Source organism: Salvia hispanica, chromosome 2 (genome assembly GCF_029641045.1).
Source record: "Salvia hispanica isolate PSC_SH4W2 chromosome 2, Shi_PSC_v1, whole genome shotgun sequence".
Lineage (NCBI taxonomy): Eukaryota > Viridiplantae > Streptophyta > Magnoliopsida > Lamiales > Lamiaceae > Salvia > Salvia hispanica.
Window position 1 is genome coordinate 61,089,981 of NC_142693.1, and position 13,465 is coordinate 61,103,445.

General features: G+C 33.7%; 2 protein-coding genes across 5 annotated transcripts; both read right to left on the reverse strand.

Annotated features, from left to right (window-relative positions):
- Positions 1-5,138: 5,138 nt before the first annotated feature.
- On the reverse strand, positions 5,139-8,847 carry LOC125214384 (uncharacterized). Of its 4 annotated transcripts, none has more exons than XR_016135921.1 (6): positions 8,420-8,847; positions 8,186-8,305; positions 7,904-8,104; positions 6,406-6,504; positions 5,670-5,775; positions 5,139-5,391 (listed from the first exon to the last, which is right to left on the reverse strand). XR_016135921.1 is itself a non-coding variant. In XM_048115425.2 (3 exons), exons 1-3 carry the CDS (start codon positions 8,807-8,809, stop codon positions 7,910-7,912), a joined length of 726 nt encoding a protein of 241 aa, XP_047971382.1. In that variant the 5' UTR covers positions 8,810-8,845; the 3' UTR covers positions 7,740-7,909. The 4 variants fall into 4 exon arrangements, 1 of the variants encoding a protein (XP_047971382.1); XR_016135920.1 differs by having other exon boundaries at positions 5,670-5,768; positions 8,186-8,326; positions 8,420-8,845; XR_016135919.1 differs by having other exon boundaries at positions 8,186-8,326; positions 8,420-8,845.
- Positions 8,848-10,639: 1,792 nt separating this feature from the next.
- On the reverse strand, positions 10,640-11,898 carry LOC125218454 (Nuclear transport factor 2 (NTF2) family protein). Its single transcript, XM_048120127.2, has 4 exons — positions 11,502-11,898; positions 11,201-11,422; positions 11,086-11,137; positions 10,640-10,987 (listed from the first exon to the last, which is right to left on the reverse strand). The coding sequence occupies exons 1-4, from the start codon at positions 11,866-11,868 to the stop codon at positions 10,903-10,905; spliced, it is 726 nt and encodes a 241-aa protein (XP_047976084.1). The 5' UTR covers positions 11,869-11,898; the 3' UTR covers positions 10,640-10,902.
- Between the last annotated feature and the right edge of the window lie 1,567 nt (positions 11,899-13,465).

Below are 13,465 nucleotides of genomic sequence, written 5' to 3' on the forward strand. Positions count from 1 at the left end.
TCCCGGAGTATTAGACTCACTTCTTTTGGGCACATGATTTAAGGAATTGATATTTAAATAGTTAAAGTGGAGAGAGAAAAGTATGAGAGAGGGAAAAAGTAGGAGAGATAAGAGAGAAAAAAGTAGGTGGAGAATAAAATAAGATAGTTGCTTTTTGCTAAAAAAGGAAATGAGTCTAATATACTGGGACATCCCAAAAAGGAAAGTTGGTCTAATACCCTGGGACGGAGGGAGTATTAATTACTTAAAAAATAAATTAAATTGTCAGAAAAAACATCAATTTCGGTTAAAAATCATAATGGGCTTAGCTTTATTAAGAAATCATTTCCTCATTGTTCTTAGGCATATTGATTAGGCGTAAACAAAATATTAACCCACAATAATATTGTTATTAGTACTCCAATATAAAAATGTTGGGACTATAATTTCTGAAAAAATGAAGCACTCTAGTCTTCAATACTTATTAAATAAGTACAAAATGAATCAAACAACAGTTAAAATTTTAAATTAATCTGAATAGATTAGTTTATCTGGTTTTCTTTTCCAAGTGTGTTAGTATATAATGAAATGCTTTAAGTTAAATTATTATACATTTATAATCATTATGCCCCTTAAAATTTGTCACGTATTTTCATTTACGTCCGTCACACAAAATTCATAGTATTTCATTTTCTTACCACTTTTGGTAGGAGACATTACATTCCACTATATCATTATCACTCACATTTTATTTTATAAAACTAATATTTAAAAGTATGACTTACATTGCAATAATTTTTTAACTCATTTTCTACTACACTATATTTTTTAAATTCATGTCAAGTCAAAATATGATAAAATTTAAGAGACAGAGGAAGTAATAGTTAAGAACATGTTCCCTTCGTCTATAAATAAAAGTGAGCGGAATGAGTTAGTGGAATGAGGATCCACCTACCAAATATAGTAGAGTGAACTACATAAATGGTACCTGATCTTTCACTTTCGCACATAAATGGTATCTGATCTTTATTTTATATCGTTTTTGGTACCCAGTGACAAAAATAACCCTAGGTACCAAATATGTGATTTTTTTTCATGAAGGATATTTTTGAAAATTTCAATTAAATAGTACCAAATATGTGATTATTTTTTCTTCCTTTCTTATTTCTCTTTTTCTTATTTAGTTCCTTATTCTTTCTTTTTTTCTCATTTTCTTCTTTCTTTTTAGTATTTTATCTTCCTTTCTTTTTTTTTCTTTTTTCTACTTAATTTATGTTTCTTCTTCCTTCTTTTTTCTTTTTTCATCTCTTTTTCTTTCTTTTTAGTGTTTTATACATACATCTTATTGCATTATATAAATAAAAAACAAAATACCTAATTAAATTAATTATTTAAAGTAATTAAATTAATTGAATACTTTTTATTAAATTATTTTATACTCATTTAACGTTGAAACACCTAACTAATAATATTCAACTTTTATATCATTACAGTTCACAATGTTAAATTTTTATTAAGGCTATATTGATTAGTTAATAATAATAATAATAATATTATTATTATTACATAATATTATGTGATTCATAATTTATATAATTATACTACAATTATTTATTAATTACTATTAGTTTTTAGTATTATAATAATATTATAATAATAATAATAATTAAATATAATTATAACTATAATTATATTTAAGTATATTTGAATGAAATAAAAAATAAATTAATTATTAATTTATAACATCAAAATAATAATATTAATATTGATTAATAATAATAATATAAAGAATTAGAAGAATGAAAGAAGATATTATAATATCACTTTTGATACTAATTTTATGGATGCCCAAAATATCCTCTATGACATAAATGGGAAAATATATTTGTTTAAAGGGCATTTTGGGAAGAAAATTGCATCAGGTACCAAAAATGTGATTTATAAGTACCAAAAACGATATAAAATAAAGATTAATTATCATTTACGTGCGAAAGTGAAAGATCAGGTATCATTTATGTAGTTCACTCAATATAGTAAAAGTGTTTAACATGACATATTTATTGGCGGACTGATGAAAAAAGAAAAATGGAATATTTAATAGCGGATGGGGGAGTATATTATAATCTGATGATCTTGTTTCTTTGTTTTTAATCAAAGAAACAAAATCCTCATATTCCAAATGATAAAACTATTTGGCCTTATATCTCAACCCAACTTCAATGTCTTGATTTTCATTTCACTTCTTCCAAAAACAAATCTATAGATCTCTAGACATCAATCTATCAATTTCCATATCCTAATGTTTCGGTCCCTTTTTTATATACTCCCTCCGTCCCGCTTAAGATGACACGTTTTCCTTTTTAGTTTATCCCAACTAAGATGACACATTTCCTTTTTTTGGTAACTTTCTCTCTCCAATTAATACACTCAACCACTTTTTCTCACTCCAATTAAAATATTCATCTTTCTTTATCTCTCTACTTTAATACTTACATCCACCTTCTCTCTCTAATTAAACACTTAAACAATAACTCCTAAAACCCCGTGCCGGCTAAGCAATGTGTCATCTTAGCCGGGACGGAGGAAGTATAAAAATAGCATAAAAGCTTATTTTCTCTATCCATCCTTAGATCAAACCACACTGCTCTTTACACAATAGAACTCTATTTAAACATTGCTATGCAAATTAGGCAGAACCCCCAATATCTTAACCTTAAATTTAGTCCACTCTCTATGCCGCACCTAAGATTCATTTCATCGTATAAAGATGAATCCCATAATTCCATTAAAGAAATAGAACAAAATTTTTAAATCTTTAAAAAAAAGTTGGCTTTCATGCCTCACTTTTTAAGTTCACTTCAAGCCAAAATTGAACATATATCAATTCAGAATTTGTGAATTGAATAGCAAACAACACCAAGAACTTAAACAAGAAAACAAAAATCGAAAAGACAACGGGATTTACATGGTTCGATAAAAAACCTACACCTGCTGAGAAGATGATCCAGCTCTTATTCAATGGAATACAACAACACAAGTAATTTCTCACACACACTTGCAGAAATCACAGCTGCAATTACATAGAAATTCCCATCCAAAGATAGTGTTTCACTCTTGAATCAGCTCATCCCTCACACATGAAGATCTGATCAGTTATTAACCATCCTTACAGCTCAGGTGCATTGTTACATTGGATAAAACCCACTGCTGAACGGCTTTTAACTAACCCCCCGTCATGACTTGGTATCTGCACATTGGTCCTTATACTTCTTATCTATTCAGTAACTATCCATACTCCAACAAATCTTCACCTTGGATCTATTGAATAGAGTCGGACCATCCTCTCAATTTCTTAAATGTTGATTCAGTTTATCAACTCTAAGTAATATCTTAGCTTAGAAGTAGGTAGAGCCTTTGACAGCAAATCTACTGCATTTTCTTCAGTTGAAAGCTTTGACACTCGAACTATGCCTTTGTTGACTTCATCCCTAATGAAATGCAGTCTTATATCCACATGTTTGCTCCTTTCATGGAATGTCTGATGTTTGTTTAATCATATAGCACTGCTGCTATGAAATTTAACATCCACAACTTCTTGCACACTCCCAGAGTCGGCCAATATTTCCTTTGAGTGAGAAGCTCTCTTTCACTGCCTCTACTAGAGCTATATATTCAGCTTCAGTGGTGGAACGAGCAACCACTGATTGCAAACATGATTTTCAGATGACTGCACTCCTATAAAGACAAAAAAACATAACCAGAATGAGATTATTGTCACAACTCACTGCATAGTCAGATTCACAAAATGTTATCAATGCTTCTTCTTTGTCATTCTTCATTCCCTCAATAATTCAATAATCTTCCTGTGAGTTTCAACATAGGCAAGACAAAGGTAATTGAGCCGTGTCCTTTTCATTTTATTTAGCATCAGGGACTCATGGTCTCAATGCAATGACTTCGATTGCAGCTAGGAATTTACCATATGACCTGACATGCACATGATAAGACATGGCTAAGGTCTAAGAGGGTGCTTGACTAAGCTTATTTTAGACAGCTTATATAAGATGATCAAATAAGTTACTAAAGTATTAGATTATAAAGTTGTACAGCTTAAAGATGATCAAATAAGTTAACTAGCTTGCTTTATTAGAATAGTGAAGTGTCTTTTTATAATTTGTAATAGGACCACGGTGCGATGATTTCAATTCATTAGCAGATTTCAATACAAATGCACAGGTTTTATTTACTTCACCAATCTTGTAACAGTTGTAGCTCACAAAATGCTTACTTCCTCCAGCTTCAAAGTTCTCATTATTGTAGCATGACCTCAGAAATCCCAAAATATGAGTACACCAAATGATTGCAAAAACAAAACGCATCAGGAGGGAAGGAAAGGGAAGAAGAGGTCATGCAAGAATAGTGGAGGCAGAGAGATTATGAGCACACAACCAATCCAATTCTCCATCAAGAAAGGAAAGGAAAGGATGAGTGCAAATCCTGATAATAATTAGAACTAGTGTAACACCCGTGCTATGCACGGATTATAAATTTATATATTTGTCTAAATCTTAAAAAAATTAAGCAATACCTACATGCTATAAAGAAATTAATATAAATAAATATGTATGCAATAATAATTTATTCTTATACAAAAAAATAGTAATAAATTTAAGAAATTCTTCAGTATATAACACACAAATATTGTGTATGAGTAATAAACCTAAAATTAATTAAATTAAATTAAAATTTGTATATTAATTACATAAAATTAAGAATTTAAATTTCATAAATTCATATACTCAATTTATCAGTAGAGGTCATTCTATATTTATTTTGCATACCTATTTTCTTAATTTTTCAATATTGCTCCAACATTTTTTTTGATATATTTCGTACGTTTAAATAAGATATCCATATAACATGTACTCTTTATACGTCACACAGAAATACATTGAAACTTGAAAGATATTTAGTAAATAATTTAACTCTATTTATTTATGTAAATTATGTGATTTTAATATATAGTAATATTTAAAAATAATATTACCTTTTATTGCATCTAATTCCCTATTTTTTTCAAAATATTATAAATGGAAATCCAATTCCATATGCTAAAACTCAAAACCAAAATCTATATAGAAAATTATGGAAACCCAAAATCCTAAGAACTAAAACCTTCTACATAATTTCTTAGCATTAAATAATTTAGCCGAATGCAGTAATACAAATATAGATTGAATTAAATAAATTGCGCTAATTTATATTGAAACCCACTAACTGAATTAAGTTAACTACCAAATTGACCTATTTCTATTTAAAAGAGTCAATCAGGTTAAAAGAAAAATGATAGCTTCCTCTTCTTCACGCTTGTAGCGCCTCCATCTTCTACTTCACGCTTAAATAAGATTATGCCTGAATTCACAAGTAATGATGGTTATAAAAGATTTTCAAACATATAAAGTATTGATAAGAAACGGAAACACAATAAGATATGAGCATTATATCGACATCATGGATGAACATTGAACAAATCCTATTTGTGTTGTTATCCCAACTACTGACCTTGCAAGACCTTGCCGTTAAACGCTCATTTTTCATTATTGTCGACATGGAGTGCTTGCTTATTTGCATTAAGCCTTGCACATTCAAAGGATAACAAAATAAACTTTAGATAATAGAAAAAATAATACCTTTAAAAAATACAAAGACTGCTGCCATGCAAAACTCCATCCTTTTGTTGCTCTCTTTTTTCTTCCAGTGACATATCAATTGTATTCAAAGCAGAATCCCTGAACTCTAAAAGAAGGCATAAACACGAATAAACCTAATTAGAAAGCATAAACAAATAAGAAAAGAACAAAAGAGAAAACTTAGAAAGAAAATGACCATAAAATTGGAGGTTGAAAATGAGGACTCGATATTTAAATATACATATGAAGCAAAGCGGGGCAATAATTAGGCATTATAAGCATTAACTAATATTAATTTCAATTGTGCAACGGCATCACATTGATTTAATAATTACTCCATGCAAATATTTGCAAAAAAGACATGCACGGTTGATTCAATTTAAGTTTGAAAAATTTGTAACGTTCAAGGACAATTAAGTTGGTCAAATTCCTAAACGCATATCGGGAAAAATTAATTTTTTGTTATCGTGGATTACATTTATAATACCTGCGAAACTGTCGCTTTAAAATTTGCATCTAAAATTAAATTTAGATTAATTGCAATAATACCCAAAATTAATAAATATTCAAAACTATGCCAAAAACTCGGCTTTTATATTAGTATAGATTGTTCAAATATTAAATATGAAACATACATATAGTAGTAGAAGTAGCACGAACTTGTTTAACATGACATATAATTGAACAACATATCTAATAGATATAAAACATAGCAGAAGAAATGGAAAAATCAAACCTCAGCCATGGTTTGAACCTCCACTCCTTAAGCAAGGGCCATTAAAGGGATGGTACACAATTGCTTGAATAGTGATTGTAGCAGCTTCCTCAGCGGCCCCTACATTTTTCACAGCCAGAGTAAAAAACATCAGCTGGCTGAAGTGCTGCGACATGACTGCCTTGGCAACTTCGACAAGCTCGAAAGTTTTGGTTTTCCGCAATTTAAACATTAATGTTTTAATCATAAATAAACAAAACCCAATATTTGATGATACTACACCATGTTTGGTAGGGTTGATAACTCATTATACGTTGATTTGATTATGAAGTTTTTGTTTAGGACATGCTTACTACTACTATTATTTAATTGAAAATAAGAATCTTTTGTTATTTTCATTAACTTTCAAATTCCTAAAAAACAAAGTGCCTATACCATGGATACGTAAGTAAAATGGTAGTATTTCGGTATTTCACTCCTTTCAAATTTTGAAGTCCAAAGATAATTTTTTGTGTTGGTGATAGGTGCATATTCCTTTACACGAACTTAGCATATTGTAAGGAATCCTTAGGCTTCCTAATGAATTATTTATGAGTATATATAGTAATGCTTGTCTCCCTTGATATAAGAAGTAAAAAGATATATTCTTCACATAATTTTGTTGGACTTCTCTGATCACCAGAATGTAGCTCACTTACCAGATGAACATCACTGCGATACATAAATTAAATAGCTAGGTATCAGGCTGATTGTGTGTGCAATTAATTGATTGAAGAAATGACCCTGGAGAGCATTTTTTTTCACATCAGGGACTCATTGTCCAAATGCAGTGACATTGATTGCTGATAGGAATTTACCATATACCTTGACATACACATAATTTGACACGACTAAGAGGGTGCTTGACAAAGCTTATTTTAGACAGCTTATATAAGATGATCAAATAAGTTACTCCTATTAGACAGTAAAGTGTTTGTACAATTGAACTTATTACAAGTTAACTTGCTCCATTATAAGAATGATGTAAATGACGGAAATAGCTGGTTTCCATAAATTAATGAGACCATGGTGATGATATCTATTAACTAGCAGATTTCAATACAAATGCACAGGTTCTATTTACTTCACCAATCTTGTCACTCTTGTAGCTCACAAAATGCTTACTTCCTCTAGCTTCAAAATTCTCATACAAACTAAAAAATCCCAAAATATGAAATCACCAAAACTCAAGTAAGAATGAATCCAAAATGCAAAAACAAAAATAAGTTATAGTATATAGAATAAGAGGTCGTGGAGGCCGGAGATTATGAGAACACAGCCAATCCAATTCTCCGTCAAGAAAGGGAAGGGAAAGATGAGTAAATACGGATAATAGTTATAGATTTGTTCAAACATTAAATACACATACATAAACAGAGTAGTAGAAGTAGCAAGAACTTGTTAAAACATGACTTAGAAAACATAATTAATATTAGTTGGATATACTAACTACATAGTAGAAGAACTGGAACAATCAAACCTTGAGCTATGGTTTGAACCTCCACTCCATGAGCTCCCAAGGGGCATTAAAGGGATGGGAGACAACTGCTTGGATAGTCATAGTAGCAGCTTCTTTATCTGCCCCAACTTCTTTCACAGCCAGAGTCAAATACATCCGAGCGGCGAGGGGCCGTGACTTGACAGCCCTGACAATTTCCACAAGCTCGAAAGCTTTGGTTTCCTGATATTAAAACAAGTTACAATCATAAATAAACAACATTTGATTATCAATAAATACTACTAGCATATATGTATAGCATACCATGTCAACATTGATTTCATCAATAGCAAGCTTTGCCCGCTCATACACATAATCACGACGACGAGAATCAGACAGAGGAAGGTGGATGAAATACCAGCCCAGCTCCAACCAACGATGAAGCTTCACATCCACATCAAAACCCTAATTCATACCAATTACTCAAAACGAAGCAACTCCAAAATAAATGAAATTAATATATACAATAATGATGATATTTGGATTGGATGGACTTACACCGCTATTGCGGACTTGGTTGAGGTTTTTGAGAACGGGCCCCTTGTCGAAGGGAACACTTTGTTTCTTCTCCTCTAATATGTCATCATCATCAACATCACTGTCGCAATAATCTCTCAAAAGATCGAAATCTTCCTTTTCAAAGATGAACTCTTGTTTGAAAAATCGCACTAGATCATCGAAATCTGTGAATTCCGCTACCATCCGCGATTCCTTTGCCCTTGCCTTTGCCACCTTTGCCATGGAAGCATCGGTTTCCTGAATCTCATTGCCTCTTTTTCGTTTACCACACAAATCCAAATCGGATGCTATTTCTCCAATCGAGAAATTAGGGGATTGAACAGAAGATGTTTCCCCAATTGAGAAATTAGGGTTTCCCACGACAGCCATCGAAGATAATTTATGATTTCCCGATATGTCTCTCTGTTTTCCTGATAAAATAATCAGATTCCTTAAATTTTAAATTTATGTGGTTGTTTTAGTTTTTAATTAAATTAGGAAAGTAATCAGAATCCGAAAACAAGATAAGTTAGTATAATTTTTCAGGATTCTGAATCCTAACTTTTCTTAGTTATTCTTTTTCCCAGTTTTAGGATTCTTACATATATAATGTAATATAATATAGTTTTTTTTATTATTATTATTATTATTATTATTATTATTATTATTTAGAATGTTTTAAAAATAATTTAAAATATAAATCATACTACTTAATTTTAGAAAATAAATAACTATAACTAAAATTATCATAATTATAACTTATTTTATAATAATTTATAATAATAATTAATAATTTATAAAGTAATTAAAGTATAATTATATAATATAAATAGTATGATAAATAATTATTATTATTTTTATAAATTAATAATTAATCAATAAAGTTATAGTCTAATTTTCATTTATTAAATTTATTCACTTATAACATCCTTAAATATTATAATTATAATACTAATTATTATTATTATTATAATAAATGAGTATAATATTTCAAACTATAATTATATGTATTATTTTATATTATGATAAATAATCCATATTTAAACTATCCATTGTAATAATAAATATAATAATATAATTATTAATTTTGTAATTAATAGTTTATTAAGAATTTTATATTATTATTCTTTTTTATAAATAAAAAATAATAAGTATATTTTTAGTTTGATGTTTAAATTAAATATAATTTTAAAATCTTGATATTTTCCAAACACATGAAAGCAAAGTTACTAGGAATCATATTTCCGGGATTCATTTTCCCAAGAATCATTTTCCTTGCCAACTTTACTTTCCCGTCAATCAAACATGGCCTAAATGGATTACCAAATAACTTCTGGTAGTCTAGTATTGCTTGCATTTCATATATCAAGCAATACAAAACAATGTAATTATAGTGATTTTTCAGATAATCAAGTATCTAATAATATTGTTTTATATTATGAAATTATTAAGAGAAAACACATTTTAGGTTCTTATACTTTTATCATAATTTTTATTATACTCTCGTACAAATTTTTCGTTTTAGTAAATCATTGTACTTTCATCGTAAATTCGTCAAATCCCTTGTACACTATTTTCCTGCTGCGTGAACTACAAAACTAGTATGAAAGTATCCAAAAAATAGGGTTTGTACCTTTTTAGTACCCAACATTTATAAAATCACATTTTTCAATAAAAAAAAAGTTTCATAAATCTCAAATTCAATCTCGATTTTTACTATTCTACCTTTCAGTCCTTGAGACAGTATTTGTCCATTTAGCTTGATTAAAGAGCACCAACTTTGTGATTTTTTAATGTTTTCTATACTTGTTGTGATTTTTTAAGGACCAAACTTGTGTCTTTTTAAGGAATTACATTAATTTAGCTATAGTCCCCACGAAATCAAACGATTATTTATTGCTAGTTAAATATTCATTTTCAATTATATACGTAATAATTTTGTTGAATTAACCAAGTAGTAATTTATTTTATTTAAATGAATTTGTTTAAATTATTTTTACAATCGAAAATCACACCAAAAAAATCTTTGTAATATTATTAAATCTCTGTATATTATTAGACTAACTTTCTTTCTCTCTCTTTGTACAAAATTCTTAATACTAAGTACAAAATTCAATTGTACACATGCAAAATTGAAACTAAGGATAAAAAATTAAAACAATACGTGAAAAGCATATTGTTACAATTACATTATACCATTAGACAATAAAATAGACCACATTTTGAGAAAACAATCCATTACTCGCTTTATTTTGATTAAAAAGTTTCTTGAACTTGTTCAATTTTACAAACTTTAGAACATATTTGTGAGCCCAACAAACCGAGCATTATCATCAAACCCGATTTGGCTCGATTAAATTATCGAGCTCGAAATTGTGCCCGATCTCAACCCATTTACATCAACTCAACCTTTGAAAGAACTAGTACATGCCAACTCATTCTTTTCTCCTTTCAATGTCAACAATGTCTCTCTATTTACTACCTCAACTTGAGTTATTGCTGCTCTTGCTAGGCTTTAAAAGCTGCTTCAGAAGAGTCATTTTAGGTACATTCCAGTATTCAACATGCCTGAAACATACATCAACATGGCTAAATTAATGATAAATGAAACAACAGAAACTATAGAACAACCAAATTAAAGAATTTGAGAAAATACAAATAGATACCTGCATACTTTTCCAGATTTCTCATCAAAGAAATACTCTGTATAACCAGTAGCTGCAATATCCCACAACAACCATTAATCTCAATACATACATACATACATATATACATACATACCAGAGAGAATTGGCTTCCATGGAAACGACATGACGCAGCTGAAACGCCAGTGACCGATCCATTTATCCTCAAAATCCTCCCATTTCATCAGCTTCATATTCGATCTCTCAATTAAATAACCAAAATTCGTGCAATTTCTCTTGAACCGACTCAGACCTCTGAATGAACCCGCTGGATCTGCGAATTCACACTCTTCTTCATAAGCATCCACCGTCACATTTCCTGTAGCAATCGCAAAAAGGAAACAATCAAAACTCAATCAATGCAATCCATTCATTCAGCTTCCTTATACAAATTCTACCTGTCACGAAATAGGATCGGTTGAAATCCTGTTTGATCGTCTCCACAACAGCCGCTCGATCGATTTTCCCCAATCCGTCGGCACAGAGCTCCACGTCAGCTCCGGAATCCGCAGTTTCTGACGGAGAGCGGAGGAGAGAGGCTGCTATTCCTAGGAATTCCGATCCATACCAGGCGATTTTCAGCAGCAGATTTTCAGGTTCGGATTTCTCTGTTTTGTTAATTGATGTGTCGTTGGTTGGATTCTTCGCGCAAAGCCGGAATTCGCCAATCTTTTGCCGGTGATTTGGACTGGAAATCGGGTGGATACGGCGGCGGCAAGGGAGAGAAAGTGGAGCGATAATAGTTGAAGCTAGGGAATTCGCCATGGAAATGGGAAATTTGGAGTTATCTCCCGCGGTCTTTTTTCCATTTTGAAATATCTTCTACCATATTGAATGGTGGCCATGAATTTAATGTAGGGCCACAGTAACCTTAGACTAAATTCATAATTTCATCTTGAGCATCCGCAATTGTCGGCTAGCGACCGGCTAGCCGATTAGTCGCGCTGGCCGATCGGGTAGCCGAACCATTGCAGTCGGCCAGCGCAAAATCGGCGAGCGGATCGGCGTGGGCTCGCCGATCGCTCGTCGCTGGCCGAAACGCTAGCCGATTGGCTAGCCGCCATTGTGGAGGCCCGATCGGCCAGCGCCGATTTTCGATTTTTTTTTTTTTTTAAATCATATATAAACGCGATTTTCGTTTCATTTTCATTTGCACCACTTGTTTTAACAAGTTTTCTCTCTCTCTAACTTTCTGTTTAAGAGCATCATCGAGTGATGGATCACAACAACGAGTCCAGTCCGGCGACGAGCGGCTCTCAGACTCCCACAGTACCCGTGGGATCTGGATGGGGGCAGATGGGCCCGGGATTTAACATCCCTTGGAATCAGATGATGGGGATGATGGCTGGTGCGCCGGGGGGGCGATGGGGGGAACCAGGGGGGTATGCCGTGGGGGATGCCGGGCGGCGGGCAGGGGAGCGGCGGGCAGTCAGCGCCCGGGTGGGGGGATATGCCCCAGATACAGCAGCAGATGATGCTGCAGCAGATGATGGGGATGATGTGGCAGGGGGGATGCCGGGGGGGGGGGATGCCGCACGGTATGCATCCTGGGATGCCGGGGGGCTGCAGGGGTCACCGGGAGGGGACGCGGTATATCGGCCCTCGCTTGATTTTTTGACGGCGGCGTCTCACACGTCGACCCGGTAGAGACGCAGTTCTCTGGCGATGACCTTCTGTCATTGCATGATATGGGGATCGATCTCGGGGACGATGATACTCCCGTTCCAGCGACGCCGGCCGCGCCGAGGAAGAAGACGAGGGGGAAGGGGAAGGGCAAGGCGGTCGGCGAGTCATCGCAGCCCGCTGCCACTGGCCGGAGGAAGTGGACGGAGGATGAGTACGCCGCGGTGGCCAAGGGGTGGTTGGAGGTGTGCGACGATCCACTGGTTGCGAACCACCAGCGGGTCGTCAACATGTGGGCGAAGATCAGGGCTACCTATAAGAACCACTGCCCGCACGGGAAGGACTTCAGCAACGAGGAGGTCCGGAAGGGGTGGGAGCGCACCAGGGCCGCGGTGGGCCGTTTTGCGAATCTGTACGCCAACGCCCTCCGTCAGCTCAAAAGTGGGCAGACTGAGGACGACGCCCGGAGGATAGCCGCGAGTCAGTTCCCCTTGGAGGAGAAGTATAAGGAGTTCACCTTCTGGGAGTGCTTCTTGTTGCTGAAGGACTCGGAGAAGTTCCGGGCGGGGTGCGACGCTGGGTGGCCGAAGAAGCAGCGACTGAACTAGCGGCGACTACAGCGGCAGCAGCGGCGGATTCCACGACCTCCCCCCGGATGCTGAGGAGTTTCCATCCCCTCCTTCTTTTACTGGTCGCCCCCGCCCGATTGGACACAAGCGGGCGCAGCGGGCTGCGAGGG